This window comes from Scaptodrosophila lebanonensis, unplaced genomic scaffold (assembly GCF_003285725.1).
Source record: "Scaptodrosophila lebanonensis strain 11010-0011.00,11010-0021.00 unplaced genomic scaffold, SlebRS2 tig00000024-arrow-pilon, whole genome shotgun sequence".
Lineage (NCBI taxonomy): Eukaryota > Metazoa > Arthropoda > Insecta > Diptera > Drosophilidae > Scaptodrosophila > Scaptodrosophila lebanonensis.
The window spans coordinates 15,654,941-15,671,515 of record NW_022060538.1 but is presented as its reverse complement, the minus strand read 5'-3'; the positions used below and the strand labels follow the sequence as shown (position 1 = coordinate 15,671,515).

Here is a 16,575-nt window from a genome sequence, read left to right as displayed (position 1 = left end):
AATGAACTCGAAATTCTAAACCCAACTTCAAAGCCAGTTTTTTTTTTTTTGATAAATGTGTAATTCCTATCAATGTTTCTTTGTGTGATCGTGAACTAAACTCTTTTAACCCATTTATCCCAAAATGTATTGAATTCAAGGCCCTTTTGTCATATGTTCCGAAAATTTTAGATTTACAAACAAGTATCTACTATGTATGAGTTTAGACAAGCAACCATGTCCACTGTTTGAAATGAAAATCAATTGTAATATAAAAAAATTGCATAACTCTACAGGCCTACGCCACTAATATACATAAAACCCAATAGAGAGTGGCCTTTTTGTTCAAAAGAAGCATCCTATTTTGGACAACAATATCAAAAAGTAGACAAATGGCAAAAACTCGAAAAACTCCCCTTTTTCATAGTGTTGATCCCATGGCATCCGATGCGGACTATTGTACATTCATTTTAGATAGATGCTACTCAAATCTTGGTCAGACCTGGCCATATGTAGGTTGCCAAAGGCAGAGGCAGAGACGCCACTTTCGGGGCATAAACAAGTATTTTATTTAGATGGATGAATACAGTTTTAATTAAAAACGCAAAATCAAAAACCTTTTTTAGGAAAACAAGGGAGGCATCGGGTTTGTTCTCCAAATACTATATTTGTGTTTGTTGCCATTTTTATATACATATATGTATATATATTATTCAGTTCTAAATGCAATCTTGTAGAAGTTAGTCAGTGACAAGAAATTTTGGTTATTTTATTTATTCAGAAAATTAATAGTAAGCATTTTGTAGATATTGGTGCAATCAAAATTTGAAATGGGGAATAATGTGACAAAAAAGGCGAGCCCGGACTCTACGGCTATCGGATATAGGAATTTTATGCGTATTTATAGGCAACAGAATACAGACATGTCGGCCAGCGAGGCGGTGTTGGGAGCCGCTCGTGCCTGGGGTGATCTATCAATGGACCAGAAATTGCGTTACGCCAATTTAGTAAGCATATACCTACGTCTGTATTTTTCCGTACGAGATTAAAACTCATATGGTAGACCTGTGATATACCCCGTATTGTTTTAGCCGGATGCCACCAAAAGCATATGGAGGGATGTGGAGCGAGGCCATGCCCTGCGCGATGTCCTCCGAAACGCCCAGCCTGCCCCAAGAAGAAAAAGAAAAATCCCTGCAAACGGAAACGAAAGACTTGCCCCAAAAAGAAAAGACCTGCATGCCCCAAAAAGAAAAAACCTGCATGCCCCAAAAGGAAAAAACCGACGTGTAAGCCAAAGAAAAAGCCGACTTGTAAGCCGAAGTGCATGAGGCCAGGACCCATAATGAATAACGGGTTCCTAAATTTTATGCGAGAATTTCGAATGCAAAATTGTGGTCTAACGGCGCCGCAAGCGCTTAAGAAAGGCGCACGGGCCTGGTGCAAGTTGCCCGAGTGTGAGAAGCAAAAATATCGCCAGATGGTAAGTGTTCTTTAATGAGCGCTTCTTATCACAAGTATTCTCTAACCAGCTGAATTTTTCGTAGGGTTGCGGTGTAAAACCTAAAAAACGCAAGTGCTAAGCCCTCTGCCATCGCCAGTCAATCCAAAAACGATTAAATCTACGCAACAGCATTAAGTCCCAGTAATATTCCCTGATGTCCGCAGTCCGTGCTCCATCATTTCATAATTGTTCCTTTTGAAAATAAATACTTCACCAGAATATACAAGTATGAGTTATCATTTTAAAAATTAACACAAACGATCGCGCCAAACAAAATCAAAACTATATAAAAACCGACAAAGATGGATCGTATTCACGTTGCTGTCAAACTATCATGGATCTGAGTAAGAAACTCCGCCAGATGGAGATACTCAAGTGCGTACGCAGCTTTAACCAAAAAATTAAGACTTTGATAAAAGAAAATGCACGATGCATACAATCAATGCAAAAACTTCAACAAATCCAACTCAGGTCCATTTTAAGACGAAATAGTACGCCATAATAATAAATGTGTGGTCGACTTTATATGGCAAAATATTTTACCCTTACCTGATACTCCTATCATCTGTTGTTCCATTGGTATCCCAAGGCTCCCAAGTAATTCACCAGGTTATAGAGTCCTGCTGATTCATTGATTAGCATTACAAACATTCAATATAAAACAATATAAGATTCGTCGACACTTACATATGTATATACCATTGCATTATTATTATTAATTTTATAATGTTTTGTTTGCTTAATTACAAGAGAGATATTACATATATAACTAATTAACAAGAACCTCTCGCATTTATGGGGAAATATTATATAAAGTGTTGAAGCGAAGCGTTGATAAATACTGATTATATGGTTACCGATGTTGAGCGAAATATACGTCAAATGGCAGATCAAACTAATATTATATAGTAGTGCGACAAGCAATGGCAAAATACAGGTTCGGAGCGATTTTCCCAGTCGTCTATATGTTTTTGGTTCACATGGTGCCCACATTTCCAGCATCCGGTTCTGTTTTGTGCGAGCAAATAAAAGATGGGAACAGAATGTGCACCTGTTACGAAACACCACCCTTTTCGTGTCGCATTTGTGCCACTGGCCCGGAAAGAGCCAGAAGTAAGTCCACATAATATAACTAAGTACACAGAAATGATCCACAGGCTACTGCTGTTTCAGTTTGTATTATAGGAAATTCTACTAATGATCTTATAAAGGTCTCTTGGAAGGGATATATAGTGGGAGAAGCAAAGTCGGTGCGAGTTTCCCCAACCAAAAAGTGTGCGACAATTGATGGGTTTGTCAAAACGATTGCCTGCTTAGAACAAATGGATCATAAACAGTGTATGAGCATCGAAATGTTCCGGCAAAAATACCGATTACCGTGCATGTTACTAGACAATAGGTACTCTTTTGTAAATAATGATATAGAATAAGGCACCAATCATGTGTCATACAATTATGAATCGAGCCACTCGGGCCGAAAAACACACTGTTGGACTGGCGTATTAAATCGAAGCCGCTAGGACATCACGTTTTCTAATAGCAAATACCTATATACTACATTTTTTCAGTAAAATTGCATTTCTTTTTACATGTGGTCTGCCACGTATTATAAATATAAGAACGAGCACAATATACCCTTAGCAAAGATATTAAAATATGTAAATTTGCAGGTATATATATTTTATTAGTTTATATCTATAATATTATAAAGTGGAAAGATTTGATTGTTTGTTCGTTTGACTGTTTACTTGAATTGAAAAGGCTCCAAAACTATTGGACCGATTTATATAATTCTTTCACTGTTGGCAAGCTACACCATTCATTTTGAATGTGTACCTGTGAAGAAACTGTACCCTATTCGTGCCGCATTTGTGGCACTGGCCCAGGAAGAGCCAGAAGTAAGTCAACATAATATATCTAAGTACACAGAAATGATTCACAAGCTACTGCTGTTTCAGTTTGTATTATAGGAAATTCCATTAATGATCTTATAAAGGTCTCTGGGAAGGGATATATATGTTGGGAGAAGCAAAGTGGGTTCGAGTTTCCCCATCCAAAAAGTGTGCGACAATTGATGGGTTTGTCAAAACGATTGCCTGCTTAGAACAAATGGATCATAAACAGCTTATAGGCATCGAAATGTATGGAAAAAGATTCCCATTACCGTGCGTTTTAGTACCTAAAAGGTACTATTTCTTATGAAATATTAATGCACCAATCATGTGTCATGCACTTTATGCGACGAGCCACTTGGACGGGAAATCACTTGGCGTATAAATCGAAACCGCTCAGACATCAACTCCTCAATATGGTTTCTTATAGTAAATACCTACATATGTATACTAAATCTTTTCAGTAAAATCAAAACAGCTCGTTAAAAAAAAAAATAATTGATTGAAAGTGATATTATACGACATGCATAGATTTTGCTTTAAAACAGAAAGGCTCTCATTTCTATATCGGTTCGTCTCGCTATAGTAATCATTTACCTGTATATTGGGTATAAAAATGAGTCCCGCGTAATGCAAAACAATTACGAGTTAGTCAAATAAATCTTTTATATATATTTGTATACGAATGTATATATAGACAGAAGAAAACACACAATATGTATACGGATTTGTATGTTTTTCGTTGGCCACTAAAATGATCACATACAATATGTATAGTATTGCTTTTCGATTTTTTTTGTTTTTTTTTTCGACAATCTATCAAGTTTAGCATGGAATGATGTAGTCTTATACAGTTTAGTCTTAAACATTGCCATGTAAGTATAGATTGTTAAAATATGTACACATATATATGTACACATAAACAATTTTTAAATAATATAAATGTTATTGGAATGTTTGTATATATGATATGTGTAAGGGTAAATTTGTATAATCTATAAGTACACTTTTTGCAAAAATTTGAAACGATATTTATGACAATAACGCACCGTATACCAGGTGAAAATTGGGAATGGTCATAGTGGAGTAATACCCATGAGTAATAGTACACTTTTCAACTTAAAATCTATCTGGAAATATCTTGCTGTGCGCATTAACTTTGTGCTTTTGTAGAGTACGCTGCCAATTAGAGCGCCAAAGATTTGGGAAACAATTGTTGTTTTACGTAGTCGTCAATCATTTCCATTAGAAGTGCCCTTGTTACCTTTGGCGCCTGCAGCACATAACCAAAATCTTTTAGTTTTGCATTATCCAAATAGAGGTGCTTATGCTGTAGCTGCTCCTCTTCAAGATACGGCGTTAGTGGCGTATTTTCAATGCCATTGCGTTGACAAATCTCGGCCCAGGGTGCCAAATGCTTGTCATTGATTTCACCAACCGTATCCGTAGGATATAGCTAAAAGTGTAAGAAGTTCAGTAAAAGTGAGGATGGAATCATTTTTATATAAGTATTTCACTATACATATGTACATATATCTCATAAAATATATGGGGTTTAAACTACTTCATTATGCGAATTTCGTAAGTTTAAAGATATTGGAAAGACGAACCAAGTTTGTATTAGTATTTCATTGCAAAAAGTTTAAGTATTGATAAGTTTACCACCATATATAGAGATATACAAATGATAGTGAAGATTTCAAAACTGTGATACAAGCGCAGAAAATTATCGAATGGTTTTCGGTTACCTTTGTTAGATTGGACATCACCAAACCAAAATAGTCCACATTAATACCAAAAATATCCGACAATAGGCTGCTAATGCTGCCTTGTGTGGACTCAGAGTCATCCGTTATATTGAACACCTGGCCATCTGCTTTGGGACTTTGTGATAATTGCCAAATAGCAGCACACACATCTGGGTTATATGCAATATAGTTAAAGTTATTATAGTAATAGCCATAACAAATGTATGCACCCACCATTCACATGCACTGTATTCAGGCGCATTGCATCGTTCCACAACAGTTTCATTGTCTCGCCGAGGTACTTATATATGGCTGCAATAATAATTCGTGGCACTGCGAGGAAAAACCATTTACTACCAATTGCGATAATAATTGGAAGAGGTAAAACACTGATAGTGATACTCACTTAAGTAGCGCTTGTCACCAACCCCATAGACTACGGGCAGCCGCACCACTGTGTAGCTGAGATCATTAATTCGCGCTAGCTCCTTTTCTACTTTCAGTTTTTGCTTGGCCACACCCGTCCATGGATCCTGCTTACAGTCTTCTTTTAGCGGCGTCTTCTCGCTGCTGTTTACACAACCAGAGCTAAGCTCGACATAGCGCTTGACGTGTTGATTGGCTGCCTCATTGGCACAGTTTAAGCTTAGCTTGTAGATGCCCTCCTTGTAGACGGCATCGTCTTGATTAGCTCGCGTCTCAGCAGCACAATTGATGACTATATCCCAGGCACGTCCACTCGTTGGGTGTGGTGCAAACGCCAACTTACATGAGGCTGCAAAAACGAAAAGGACAAGGACCAAAACCAGTTTACAGTACGTGAGTGAGTGATTGACTGTGTGCATTTGTGCGTGTGTGGGTTGCATACCGGCACTTATTAAATTCGCGCTGCAAAACTCTACTTTATCATTGTCGAACGCCTTCGTCTGTTGCTCATTTAACCAGGCCATCTGAGGCGGCGTTTTATCGGCAATACGAATTTCCTGCGTCAGCTCATTTTTCAAAAGATAAGTCACCAAGCTGCGTCCAATGAATCCACAGCCTACGATAGAGAGTAACCATGGGAGGAATGCAAATGAATAATAAGCACATATGTACATATGTATGTAAAATATGATAAGAACACAATTGGATCGCACTTACCACCCAAAATTAACACAGTCGGTTTCTCAGACATTACTGCAGCGACTACGCAATCCACGACGACTAAAAGCTAGACTGTAAATGTCATGCGAATGAGTCAAGCTTGCGTTTTTGTTTTAAACTTCAATATGTAAATGGAACTAGTGGTGCAACAAATGTACTGTGTCAATACATCGGTGGCATTATTCGATGAATGTGTGACCAAACTGCAGAAATACCGAAATACCAAAGAAGCGACCAGCACTAACATCTTTATGAAATACGAGTATAAAAACCAAAGCCATTGAGACACCGTCGATTTTATTTTCAAACGTTTACGCTAAATTAAGCGAATAAAGATGGCAGCGTGTGGACTATGAACTAATTGGCCTAATATTAGCTGGACCATAAGTCCTGCAACGATGTCCGGAATCCACGCACAGTAACATCTGCTTGCCACCAGCCGGAGTCCTGTTCAGTCTTTTTATTGCATTCGCTACCAACAACAGTATTTTCTGTTTCATCACCTAGACCCAATATTTCCAGATCTTCAAAGATTCTCAGCTCCTTGCAGCATTGCATAGCGGAAGCGTCAATATTGGAGTCATGCAACAAGTGTAAGTGTATGTGTTTGCAACTGCGTGGTAATTGACTCATAACATCCTTGGGAAACAGCTTTATTGTCTCTATACTCGACCCATGATCCTGCTCCTGCGAAAAAATTTCCAGCTCTAGGAAAAGATTGGTGGCATTCATTTCTGTTGAAAATATCGTGTAGAGATCTTCGCAGGTAAGCAGAGAGCTGTGTAGTGTTACATTTTAGTAAAGTTACGGGGGTAATCAAATCAGTTGCACTTACAGCAGCGTTTGGCTCATACTGTTTGAGGTTGCATGATGCTCACAATTATGTTTTCGGGTCATCGTCGTTGGTATGTGTATTGTATAAGCCTCCTTGGGCATAAACGCATTTGACCCGAAAAGAAAACGCAAACTTCGGACGGCATAGCTTTTAAATACATCTCGAATGAACTGCAAAGTTTGTATAGACAGCTTGTAAAAGTTCACAAACAGAAGATATTAGCAACAAATACCTCGCGCATATCACTGATCGCATTTTTAGTCTCCGTGGCCTTGCTTCGTTGCTGATGTAGTTGGTAATCCGAAAAGGATTCCAGCCCTGGCTTTGCGTCACATTCCTGCTGAGCCCATCGGTCTATTATGAATTTATACGTTCTGTAAACGAACGGAATCTGTCGACGTTGGTATAGCAGAAACTCAAGAATAGAGTTCACACATTCAGCAATATTTCCAGGAGTTAAAACCTCTATATTCAATTTTAATTCAACATTTGTAACATTTTGCGCCATTTCTTACAAAAAAAAATATTCTGGACTGCCCCCGATAATTGCGGAGGTATCGATATTGGCTGCAGTGAGCAGTGCTGTAAACTGATAGTATTTCATATGGAGTATGCATCTAAAGAATTAAACTAGATGTGTATTAAAGTGTAAGTGCAGCAACACCATTGCAAATGAGCGCCGCTTTGAAATAAGAGAAACAAATATCGTGCTTATGGCTTAAACTTATATGAAATGTTGGTTATTTGTTTTTAAATTAAATTCGATCCTTAGCAGCAGCTTCACAATGCTCATGCTTGGGCATGCTGCCAAAGCACTTTACATTTTAAAAACGGATAATTATGACAACACAATTTTAAGAAAAATAAATAATTTTGTTTACCAAATTGTGTTTCTATCGATACAAGTTTGCCAATCGGTGTTGGGCAGCGACAGATCTGTAGAAGCAGCGCACCCAACTTCGCTTTGGTTATGACTAGTAAAAATCTGTTTGTGTTGCCGGACTCAAAGTAAATTCGGTGAAGAATAAGTATATCGTAGGCTTTAAAGTCAATACGCAAAATGGTAAGCAGTAAAGCTATCCTGCCAATTGAGGAATGTATTTAAAATTGGCTTTTAAAACTCTTAGGGACAGAACCAATCGGCTCAAGGTGGTGCTGGCGACAAGAAAGATGACAAAGACAAAAAAAAGAAGTACGAGCCACCAATTCCAACGCGCGTTGGTAAGAAGAAGCGTCGCGCAAAGGGTCCCGATGCTGCCATGAAGCTGCCCCAAGTGACTCCGCATACACGGTGTCGCCTAAAGTTGCTGAAGTTAGAACGCATCAAAGATTATCTCATGATGGAGGACGAATTTATACGCAATCAGGAGCGCTTAAAGCCCCAGGATGAAAAGAATGAAGAGGAACGTTCCAAGGTCGATGATCTGCGAGGCACGCCCATGTCTGTTGGAAATCTAGAAGAGATTATCGATGATAATCATGCTATTGTGTCCACGTCTGTGGGGTCTGAGCATTATGTCAGCATTTTATCTTTTGTGGACAAAGATCAACTGGAGCCTGGATGCTCAGTGTTGTTGAATCACAAAGTTCATGCTGTGGTGGGCGTGCTCAGCGATGATACAGATCCCATGGTGACTGTGATGAAGCTGGAAAAGGCACCGCAAGAGACCTATGCCGATATTGGTGGTCTAGACACTCAGATTCAGGAAATCAAAGAATCTGTGGAGCTTCCGCTAACACATCCCGAATACTATGAGGAGATGGGCATAAAGCCCCCTAAGGGTGTTATTTTGTATGGACCTCCAGGCACGGGCAAAACACTGCTCGCCAAGGCTGTGGCCAATCAGACGTCGGCAACTTTCTTGCGCGTCGTTGGCTCTGAACTTATTCAAAAGTATCTCGGTGATGGCCCCAAACTGGTACGTGAGCTGTTCCGCGTGGCCGAGGAACATGCTCCGTCTATTGTGTTCATCGATGAAATTGATGCGGTGGGAACGAAACGTTACGATTCAAACTCTGGCGGTGAGCGTGAAATACAACGCACAATGTTGGAATTGCTTAATCAATTGGATGGTTTCGATTCCCGGGGTGATGTTAAGGTTATAATGGCTACAAACCGCATTGAAACTCTCGATCCGGCGTTGATCCGTCCCGGACGTATTGATCGTAAAATCGAATTCCCTCTCCCGGATGAAAAGACCAAACGTCGCATTTTCACTATTCATACATCGCGCATGACACTCGCTGAGGACGTCAACCTGAGTGAACTAATCATGGCAAAAGATGATTTATCTGGTGCAGATATCAAAGCCATTTGCACAGAAGCTGGTTTAATGGCGTTGCGCGAGCGTCGTATGAAGGTAACTAACGAGGACTTCAAGAAGTCCAAGGAGAGCGTGTTGTATCGCAAAAAAGAGGGCACGCCCGAAGGATTGTATTTATAAGTCAAGAAATTTATGTTCAGTTAACAAATTTATCCTATTAACACACATTAAAGCCGATTAATAACATAGTAATATCACTTGGATGTGAATAAATTTTCAGTAATTGGCAAAGTTCCGGCATATTGTCCCAATAAATTATTGATATAGGAATTTTGCTTTTCGGATATTAGGTTTGGTGGCAACGATTGGTATTCCAAATATTTGAAATGCGTTTTATCCGTAGGCGATGCTATTTGGAGGCCTTGATAGACGTGTGTTTCCTTCAGGAGCTCTTCGTTCTGCGCATCAAGTGTGGGGAGTGTATCAAAGAATCCCAGACGTTTGGCCAGTTCAAGACCCGTTTTTAGTCCATCGGCATAACCTCGATCAAAGCTGCTTTGAAAGCTCTGTTCTCTACCAGCAATAACACCATCTGGATAACTAATCTAAAATGAATGTAAGTGTATACATTTGTCGTTATCGACCGGCAATACTGATGAAATGCAATATTCCAGACGGTGGCAACGCCAATTTATTTATTGGCACGTCTTTGCGGTACCTTTGCTACTTTGTCTTGCACGCGCTGATAATTCGTTTTGCTAAGTGCTTGGAAGTCAGTTTCTTCATCGGAGCTGTGAGTTTTCGACATTCCTTATTAAGTACACTAAATAAAATCAGAAACTACAACAGAAATAAAACAAAATCGCGTTAAAAACTTTCAAGAAAGGTTGCACCTTAAGCTCGCACCGCGTGTTCTTGCCATTCACAGTGGTATGACGTTTGTTTTGATTTTACTTTGTACCGTAAACTGGATTCGCAAAGCACTTTTAATTTAAATATTTGTTTATCTACAGCGTAAAATGTCCGAGATTGCTCAACTACTGTTAAGCGTTATCCAGGGAGTTTCGGCCGGAGCAACTAATGATGACCTTACCAAGGCATTATCGGACGTACCCGCTGCCACACGAGTCGAGGGCCTAAATATATTATTGCAACAGGGTAGCATTGAAATATTGAAAAAGGGGGAGAAACTGGTATATCGTGCAAAGGATCCGCAGAAGAAAAGTGCTTTGCCCAAAGATGCTGATAATGAGGAAAAGATCGTTTATGATATTGTGGAGAAAGGCGGCGACAAAGGCATTTGGATTCGAGATATACGCATAAAGTCAAATTTGAATATGACACAGCTGAACAAAATACTCAAAAATCTTGAAACCAAGAAACTAATTAAAGCCGTTAAATCTGTTAATGTAAGTAATGTCATTTGCCTTATATATATTTGTTGGAGCACAAATTCATAAATATTTGTAAACAGGCCAGCAAAAAGAAAGTCTATATGCTGTATAATTTGGAGCCAGATCGTACGGTTACTGGTGGTGCCTGGTACCAGGATCAGGACTTTGAGGTGGAGTTTGTTGATGTTTTAAATCAGCAGTGTTTACGCTTTTTGCAAATGAAGCGCGATAATGCCGAAAAAAAACGAGATGGTCCATTGGCCTTCAAGCAAATGTCCTGCTGCACAGTGAAGGAAGTGCACAAGTTTATATCTGATTTAGGCATTAGTAAAGTAAATCTGGATGAAGATGATTTGGAAACTATACTGAAGACAGTTGTCTATGATGGCAACGCGGAGCGCATTCTTCAATCGGACGGCTCATATGTTTATCATTCAGTTAATACACCCCTACCACCTCCAGGACTAGTACAAATGCCATGTGGAATCTGTCCGGTTATTAAAAATTGTTCCAATTGTGGTGATGTTACCGCCATTAGTTGTCAATATATGAAAGAATGGCTCGATTAAGAAATATGTATGTGTTTCTATTTGTTTTCATCCTACACTATTTTTTTATTGTGGCAGCCCTATTTACGGTACATTTTGGCATTCACAATAAAGTGTAAAACAAAATACGTGGCTGTCAGTTGCATGGGAGCATTCCGACATACATAAGTATAAAGAAACTGCAGGAAATAAAATAATTACATTTCAATGGGTCTGTGTAAATGCCCCAAGCGTGCTGTGACAAACCAATTTTGCTTCGAGCATCGTGTTAATGTTTGCGAGCACTGCATTCTGAGTCATCCTAAGGTACACAAAGGCCCTTGTAAATGAATTCTTATTGAAAAGTCCTCTTTTTCCAGTGCATTGTTCAATCATATCTGCAATGGCTCCGTGATAGGTGAGTAGTGCAGCTATAAACACAAATATGGTTGTTGATAAAAATACAACGTTATTTACTATATTCTAAAATCTGCTTTACGCATCATAGTGATTACATTTCCAATTGCACCTTGTGTGGTACAACGTTGGAGCAGGGAGATTGCGTCCGCCTCGTTTGCTATCGTGAGCATCTATTTTAGATCTTACTATATAGTGTTATATTCTTTGTGCTGATTGTCCATACATCTCGATATTCAGATGTTTTTCACTGGGATTGCTTGAATGCTCGCCAAGCCGGATTGCCTGCAAACACAGCACCACGAGGCCATCAATGCCCCTCTTGTAATGTTGAAATATTTCCGGCCTCTAATTTGGTGTCTCCTGTGGCAGATGCGCTAAAGAATTACCTATCGCAAGTCAATTGGGGACGGAATGGCCTAGGACTTGCATTGGTAATATAACAAGATATCGTTTTCACCTATGTTACACATGTTTCTTTCGCAGCTCACAGAAGATCAAAGTAACAGTCTGAAAGCGGTCAAAACAAAAATTGCCAACCAGGCAGCTATTAGCAATGTGACCAAAGTGCATCACCATTCCGCGGGCGAACGCAGCAAGCCCAACGGGGGACCTTATGCCGGCAGCGGCGATGGTGCCAGTCCACATTCCGTGCTGCTTATGGATGCATTTAATCCACCTAGCTCTGGTGACTTGCATGGTCAGTAAAACGACATTATATAGTTAACTATCATCTTAGTCTCTTTACTGCCCTTCGTAGCCAGCAGCCGGCGTCCATTGCTGCCACGTCAGTCACCCATTGGTGGGCCCGATCGCGATGAAAACAAATATAAGCGTCGCACACCCGCGGAGCTGTTTTCGCGTTGGACTCGCCGCTTTTATGCGCCTTCATCACGCCCTCCCTGGCGTCGTACATGGTTCTTGGTGACTAGTGGCATCGTGGGATTCATTGTGCTCATCTATATAATGGCAGTTATTGGACGCAGCGATAGCAATTCTCTAGATGATAGCTGGAACAATCCGAACCCGAATCCAAATCCACAACACTACGATTGAGGAACACATATTTAATATACATATATTCGAAAGCATATTTATATAAAATGAAAAAGGAGCGTAGTCCTTCACCAAGGACCTCTATGCTCTCATTAAATTAATAAAAAATTTACAATTATTTAATTATTTTAAATAAACGACGATGCCAACGATGCAGCAGCAAAAATAATACAAATTTATGCTATAAAATGGACAAATATTGTTCTATTCAGCATGTTGTTTAGCCCGCTGCCCCTTGCTAGTAGTCGGTGGTTCAGGTTTTTTGCGTTTGGGCGCATCCAAAACCTCGTCGTACTCGTGCAGCTTTTTTGCCAAAAAGTACATCTCAGCCAAGGCTATTACTAGTGCACAAATGACACCAAGGAGGAGCCTGAAACCAAAGGGCAGACCGCCTACTATCAAATTAATGCCCAAAAAGCCGAACACAAAGCCAGCAGCCACCGAGAAAATGAATTGAGCTACTGCTATAATTTGCTTGTTTATACTTTTCACTGTAAATTTGATTAAACAAATTGAAAATTAGTGATTTTTATCTAAAAATAGCTGGGATACGGCAGATACTCACTTTGATAAGCAATGGTGTCCTCAGGGTAATGTTTCAGACCTGCGTCTACATTTTTGGTCATCTTGTGGTATTCCCGATTTTGTTGCTCTTCACGCAAGCGTTGACATCGTGCTTCCAGCTCTGGGTTACGAGGCTTTAGCTCATTCTCAGGCAAAATAAGCTCAGAGCTCTCTATTATTTGATAGAGAAAGACATTGCAAATGTTTTTGGATCGCAGCTCACTCATAAATGTGTTTAGCCAATGTAAATCAGACAAGTACAAAAAAGAGGTGGGTCCCTTCGGCTGCTGCCGCTGGTCCTGATCTTCTTCAGGTGTCTCATCCTCCTCTGTAGCTTCAGAGTCGCTTTTTGCAATCAAAGGATCATCAATCACATCTGCTGTGAGTTTCTCCAGCAAAACTACATCAATTGTGGGTCGCTTATATTGCTTTTCATTGGCTTTAATAATTTGTACACCTAATGGGACCACGTAGCCGTTAGACTTAAGCAACTGGGCTACATTATCGGGTAATTCCTTGAAGTGCTCCTTTTGCGCGTCCAGCAAATCCAACAGCTTTTTAGACGGACGTAACCGAATACGTGTATCTATAATGGTCGACTTGAGCATAGTAATGACCTTTTCACTTAGCAATATTTAGTTTTCGCTCTAAGTCGGAATAGAGCTCAGCAATTTCCTCCTCTTTTTCTTCAAAGGAATTTTCAATACGTTGAAAGTCGTGCTGAAGATTTTTTAGAAACTCTGCTTTTCGTTCCGCTCGTAAGCGTCGGGCTGTTTGCAATTCTGAACTGGGCTGCATAAAAAAGCATGCCATGGTCATTTAACCGAAGAGCCGGTCATGTTAATATGCACTCACCTGATGCTCTATTTGAACTTTTTCCAGCAGCGCGTTCACGTTACTCAGCAAACTGTTAACTTCGGTGCTTATTTCAGATAAATTTTTGTTTCCCAATGCCACGCAACGGTCGGATAAATCGTACTTAAGGGCTCCAACAGTCTCAGTGACTTGGAAAAGCTTCTCAACTTCTTTGTCGTTACGTTTTAGCTCGAAGTTCTCAAGAAAAGTATCAATCTCAATTTTTACAAAGACGTGATGATCTAATATGCGGTGCAACGCTTTGTTTAACTCTATTAAAGTACTTGATTTAGTATTAAAGAGTGGTTGAATAAATAAATTTTACCTGTTCCGACTTGGCTTATCATTATTTTCACCCATCTGACCAGCTGTTTTCAGTCACATGAGATTCAAGGCATTCACAATGAACACGTAAGTTACTGCCATTCACAGTTTATACTCATATATCGGCAGTAGACTGCGATGGCCCGATAACATCGATTGCATCCCTTCCGGTTCTTTTTGGTGCATATTCCACAGTTTACTTCGGTCAATTAATTAATTAAAATCCTGCCAAGACCACGAGATGAGCGAAGAATTCAAACTGCCCAAACGTTCGCGCAAGCGCACCCGTGAGGTAAAGCGTAAGGCCCGTCCTGAACTCGATGGCACGGCCTGGACTTCCATGCATTTCTACGAAAACTTCAGGCCATTTTGGGACTTTGCTGACAATTTGGAGCGTATTGACCAGTCTGTTGTGTCTTGTGAAGAGTTTATAGAAAGATATGAGCGTCCTTATAAGCCCGTAGTGGTTACCGGATGCACGAACGGATGGTTGGCGGAGGAGAAATGGACGTTATCGCGACTGGCAAAGAAATATCGCAACCAAAAGTTTAAATGCGGCGAGGACAACGAGGGCTACAGGTTAATTAAAAATGATGGTATTGCTTATTGATTTATACATTAACATTTACAATATTTTTGAAGCGTCAAGATGAAAATGAAATACTACGTAGAGTACATGCAAACGACGCGCGACGATAGTCCACTCTATATCTTTGACAGCAGCTTTGGTGAACATCATCGAAGACGCAAATTGCTCGAGGATTACATGGTCCCCAAGTATTTTCGTGATGATCTCTTCAAGTATTGCGGGGAGGAGCGCAGGCCACCATATCGTTGGTTTGTGATGGGCCCAGCGCGCTCAGGAACCGGCATACACATTGATCCATTGGGCACAAGCGCCTGGAACACTCTGGTGCGTGGGCATAAGCGTTGGTGCCTGTTTCCAACGGATACGCCCAAGGAAATGCTAAAGGTCACTAGTGCGATGGGTGGCAAGCAGCGCGACGAGGCGATTACGTGGTTTAGCACAATTTATCATCGCACGAAGCAACCCTCGTGGCCAGAGCAATACAAACCCATCGAAATTCTGCAAGGACCTGGCGAGACGGTCTTCGTACCAGGTGGTTGGTGGCACGTGGTGCTCAATCTTGACGATACCATAGCCATAACACAGAATTTCAGCAGTTGTACGAACTTTCCCATCGTTTGGCACAAGACGGTGCGAGGGCGCCCAAAACTGTCGCACAAGTGGCTGCGTGTACTGCGCGTCGAGCGACCGGAGTTGGCTCAAATAGCTGATAGTATTAATATAAATGAGAGCACTGGCTTTGCTTCCGATAGTAGCAGCAACTCAAGCTCTTCTTCGAGCAGCTCATCATCGTCGGAGACCGAGGCAGGCGGCGATAGCGCCGATTCGAACACAGACAGTGGTCAAGAAAGTCTCACAGCTAAAAAAAAGAAGAAACGGCGAATGGGTGGCGATGGTGGCTGCGCTACGAACTCTTCAGCGCGTTCATGATGTCGGCAGAAGGCTAATGCAGGCAGTCTACTCGCTCGACTGTTTGGACGACAGCTATTGCTCTGTCGCCGTCGACGTCGTCTGTCGCAACGCCAACGCCGCACACCCTGCTACAGTTAACAAAAGATAAAGCAATGTTCTTTAATCAATATTTTTCTACACATTTACTGCGCTTGTACGAAAATTCCAAATCGTAGATATTTTGAAAATGACGAAGTCGATCACTTATTAACCAAAGTGAGCGATAATCCCTAAAATGTTTACGATTGTCAGGTTTTTTAACAGAAGTGTAAAATTCTATTGTAATTAAACATATACGGCTAACACCGGGTCACTTTGAGTTGCGTTTTTGCCGGTTATCCTATTTTTTTACTTTTTATAGTTTCATTACCTGCCCTAAAGTAACTCATTAGCTTATATGTATCTAAAGAATGCAACATAAATGAATAAATGAAATATATTTGTAATAAAAACAGGAGCCGTTTCTTTTCAAATAAAAGCTGTACACCAATTGCAGCTCTTGGAAGGGAACATAAAATTTCGTTTGGTTT

At 40.3% G+C, this 16,575-nt stretch overlaps 10 protein-coding genes and 1 long non-coding RNA gene across 14 annotated transcripts; 6 read left to right on the top strand and 5 right to left on the bottom strand.

The window, feature by feature from the left end:
* The first annotated feature begins 728 nt into the window (after positions 1-728).
* On the top strand, positions 729-1,706 carry LOC115621502 (protamine-like). Of its 2 annotated transcripts, none has more exons than XM_030515170.1 (3): positions 729-986; positions 1,043-1,462; positions 1,527-1,706. In XM_030515170.1, exons 1-3 carry the CDS (start codon positions 810-812, stop codon positions 1,560-1,562), a joined length of 633 nt encoding a protein of 210 aa, XP_030371030.1. In that variant the 5' UTR covers positions 729-809; the 3' UTR covers positions 1,563-1,706. The 2 variants fall into 2 exon arrangements, with proteins under 2 accessions (XP_030371030.1, XP_030371031.1); XM_030515171.1 differs by having other exon boundaries at positions 1,071-1,462; positions 1,527-1,667.
* Positions 1,707-2,401: 695 nt separating this feature from the next.
* Positions 2,402-3,071, top strand: LOC115621613. The gene is made up of 2 exons (XR_003995280.1): positions 2,402-2,596; positions 2,657-3,071. It is a non-coding gene; the product is annotated as an uncharacterized LOC115621613 (long non-coding RNA).
* Positions 3,072-4,508: 1,437 nt separating this feature from the next.
* On the bottom strand, positions 4,509-6,418 carry LOC115621162. Its single transcript, XM_030514722.1, has 6 exons — positions 6,267-6,418; positions 5,992-6,165; positions 5,530-5,898; positions 5,358-5,456; positions 5,124-5,293; positions 4,509-4,831 (listed from the first exon to the last, which is right to left on the bottom strand). Exons 1-6 carry the CDS (start codon positions 6,298-6,300, stop codon positions 4,562-4,564), a joined length of 1,116 nt encoding a protein of 371 aa, XP_030370582.1. The 5' UTR covers positions 6,301-6,418; the 3' UTR covers positions 4,509-4,561.
* Positions 6,419-6,565: 147 nt separating this feature from the next.
* LOC115621451 lies at positions 6,566-7,818 on the bottom strand. Its single transcript, XM_030515104.1, has 3 exons — positions 7,337-7,818; positions 7,105-7,274; positions 6,566-7,047 (listed from the first exon to the last, which is right to left on the bottom strand). Exons 1-3 carry the CDS (start codon positions 7,610-7,612, stop codon positions 6,642-6,644), a joined length of 852 nt encoding a protein of 283 aa, XP_030370964.1. The 5' UTR covers positions 7,613-7,818; the 3' UTR covers positions 6,566-6,641.
* Positions 7,819-8,014: 196 nt separating this feature from the next.
* Positions 8,015-9,683, top strand: LOC115620921 (26S proteasome regulatory subunit 4). The gene is made up of 2 exons (XM_030514421.1): positions 8,015-8,167; positions 8,232-9,683. The coding sequence occupies exons 1-2, from the start codon at positions 8,165-8,167 to the stop codon at positions 9,546-9,548; spliced, it is 1,320 nt and encodes a 439-aa protein (XP_030370281.1). The 5' UTR covers positions 8,015-8,164; the 3' UTR covers positions 9,549-9,683.
* On the bottom strand, positions 9,542-10,253 carry LOC115620923. The gene is made up of 2 exons (XM_030514425.1): positions 10,087-10,253; positions 9,542-9,973 (listed from the first exon to the last, which is right to left on the bottom strand). Exons 1-2 carry the CDS (start codon positions 10,174-10,176, stop codon positions 9,623-9,625), a joined length of 441 nt encoding a protein of 146 aa, XP_030370285.1. The 5' UTR covers positions 10,177-10,253; the 3' UTR covers positions 9,542-9,622.
* On the top strand, positions 9,900-11,335 carry LOC115620922 (probable DNA-directed RNA polymerase III subunit RPC6). 3 transcript variants are annotated; one of them, XM_030514424.1, is made up of 5 exons: positions 9,900-9,984; positions 10,043-10,161; positions 10,218-10,298; positions 10,382-10,777; positions 10,843-11,335. In XM_030514424.1, the coding sequence occupies exons 4-5, from the start codon at positions 10,388-10,390 to the stop codon at positions 11,329-11,331; spliced, it is 879 nt and encodes a 292-aa protein (XP_030370284.1). In that variant the 5' UTR covers positions 9,900-9,984; positions 10,043-10,161; positions 10,218-10,298; positions 10,382-10,387; the 3' UTR covers positions 11,332-11,335. The 3 variants fall into 3 exon arrangements, with proteins under 3 accessions (XP_030370284.1, XP_030370283.1, XP_030370282.1); XM_030514423.1 differs by lacking the exon at positions 10,218-10,298; XM_030514422.1 differs by having other exon boundaries at positions 10,043-10,298.
* Positions 11,336-11,479: 144 nt separating this feature from the next.
* Positions 11,480-12,880, top strand: LOC115620224 (zinc finger protein-like 1 homolog). Its single transcript, XM_030513365.1, has 6 exons — positions 11,480-11,616; positions 11,670-11,707; positions 11,798-11,871; positions 11,947-12,140; positions 12,193-12,406; positions 12,467-12,880. The coding sequence occupies exons 1-6, from the start codon at positions 11,518-11,520 to the stop codon at positions 12,760-12,762; spliced, it is 915 nt and encodes a 304-aa protein (XP_030369225.1). The 5' UTR covers positions 11,480-11,517; the 3' UTR covers positions 12,763-12,880.
* On the bottom strand, positions 12,759-13,968 carry LOC115620225 (transmembrane protein 199). The gene is made up of 2 exons (XM_030513366.1): positions 13,328-13,968; positions 12,759-13,253 (listed from the first exon to the last, which is right to left on the bottom strand). The coding sequence occupies exons 1-2, from the start codon at positions 13,932-13,934 to the stop codon at positions 12,967-12,969; spliced, it is 894 nt and encodes a 297-aa protein (XP_030369226.1). The 5' UTR covers positions 13,935-13,968; the 3' UTR covers positions 12,759-12,966.
* Positions 13,912-14,569, bottom strand: LOC115620228 (biogenesis of lysosome-related organelles complex 1 subunit 5). Its single transcript, XM_030513369.1, has 3 exons — positions 14,507-14,569; positions 14,182-14,453; positions 13,912-14,118 (listed from the first exon to the last, which is right to left on the bottom strand). Exons 1-3 carry the CDS (start codon positions 14,526-14,528, stop codon positions 13,948-13,950), a joined length of 465 nt encoding a protein of 154 aa, XP_030369229.1. The 5' UTR covers positions 14,529-14,569; the 3' UTR covers positions 13,912-13,947.
* Positions 14,570-14,584: 15 nt separating this feature from the next.
* Positions 14,585-16,499, top strand: LOC115620223 (bifunctional arginine demethylase and lysyl-hydroxylase PSR). The gene is made up of 2 exons (XM_030513364.1): positions 14,585-15,084; positions 15,148-16,499. The coding sequence occupies exons 1-2, from the start codon at positions 14,747-14,749 to the stop codon at positions 16,022-16,024; spliced, it is 1,215 nt and encodes a 404-aa protein (XP_030369224.1). The 5' UTR covers positions 14,585-14,746; the 3' UTR covers positions 16,025-16,499.
* Positions 16,500-16,575: the final 76 nt, after the last annotated feature.

Bases quoted from the DNA above. Each gene is read 5' to 3' on its own strand.
- LOC115621502 (XM_030515170.1), top strand. From the start codon at position 810: ATGGGGAATAATGTGACAAAAAAGGCGAGCCCGGACTCTACGGCTATC. The intron at 987-1,042 runs GTAAGCATATAC...CTCATATGGTAG, and splicing joins AATTGCGTTACGCCAATTTA to ACCTGTGATATACCCCGTAT. The intron at 1,463-1,526 runs GTAAGTGTTCTT...AATTTTTCGTAG, and splicing joins AGCAAAAATATCGCCAGATG to GGTTGCGGTGTAAAACCTAA.
- LOC115621162 (XM_030514722.1), bottom strand. From the start codon at position 6,300: ATGTCTGAGAAACCGACTGTGTTAATTTTGGGTG. The intron at 5,899-5,991 runs GTATGCAACCCA...TCGTTTTTGCAG, and splicing joins CGCGAATTTAATAAGTGCCG to CCTCATGTAAGTTGGCGTTT. The intron at 5,294-5,357 runs GTGGGTGCATAC...CATATAACCCAG, and splicing joins GAATACAGTGCATGTGAATG to ATGTGTGTGCTGCTATTTGG.
- LOC115621451 (XM_030515104.1), bottom strand. From the start codon at position 7,612: ATGGCGCAAAATGTTACAAATGTTGAATTAAAATTGAATATAGAGGTT. The intron at 7,275-7,336 runs GTATTTGTTGCT...CAAACTTTGCAG, and splicing joins CGATCAGTGATATGCGCGAG to TTCATTCGAGATGTATTTAA. The intron at 7,048-7,104 runs GTAAGTGCAACT...AACACTACACAG, and splicing joins AGTATGAGCCAAACGCTGCT to CTCTCTGCTTACCTGCGAAG.
- LOC115620923 (XM_030514425.1), bottom strand. From the start codon at position 10,176: ATGTCGAAAACTCACAGCTCCGATGAAGAAACTGACTTCCAAGCACTT. The intron at 9,974-10,086 runs GTACCGCAAAGA...CATTCATTTTAG, and splicing joins TGCAAGACAAAGTAGCAAAG to ATTAGTTATCCAGATGGTGT.
- LOC115620922 (XM_030514423.1), top strand. From the start codon at position 10,388: ATGTCCGAGATTGCTCAACTACTGTTAAGCGTTATCCAGGGAGTTTCG. The intron at 10,778-10,842 runs GTAAGTAATGTC...ATTTGTAAACAG, and splicing joins AAGCCGTTAAATCTGTTAAT to GCCAGCAAAAAGAAAGTCTA.
- LOC115620224 (XM_030513365.1), top strand. From the start codon at position 11,518: ATGGGTCTGTGTAAATGCCCCAAGCGTGCTGTGACAAACCAATTTTGC. The intron at 11,872-11,946 runs GTGAGCATCTAT...CTCGATATTCAG, and splicing joins CGTCCGCCTCGTTTGCTATC to ATGTTTTTCACTGGGATTGC. The intron at 12,407-12,466 runs GTCAGTAAAACG...TGCCCTTCGTAG, and splicing joins TAGCTCTGGTGACTTGCATG to CCAGCAGCCGGCGTCCATTG.
- LOC115620225 (XM_030513366.1), bottom strand. From the start codon at position 13,934: ATGCTCAAGTCGACCATTATAGATACACGTATTCGGTTACGTCCGTCT. The intron at 13,254-13,327 runs GTGAGTATCTGC...TCAAATTTACAG, and splicing joins GGACACCATTGCTTATCAAA to TGAAAAGTATAAACAAGCAA.
- LOC115620228 (XM_030513369.1), bottom strand. From the start codon at position 14,528: ATGATAAGCCAAGTCGGAACAG. The intron at 14,454-14,506 runs GTAAAATTTATT...GTACTTTAATAG, and splicing joins GATAAGCCAAGTCGGAACAG to AGTTAAACAAAGCGTTGCAC. The intron at 14,119-14,181 runs GTGAGTGCATAT...TTTTTTATGCAG, and splicing joins AAGTTCAAATAGAGCATCAG to CCCAGTTCAGAATTGCAAAC.
- LOC115620223 (XM_030513364.1), top strand. From the start codon at position 14,747: ATGAGCGAAGAATTCAAACTGCCCAAACGTTCGCGCAAGCGCACCCGT. The intron at 15,085-15,147 runs GTTAATTAAAAA...ATATTTTTGAAG, and splicing joins GAGGACAACGAGGGCTACAG to CGTCAAGATGAAAATGAAAT.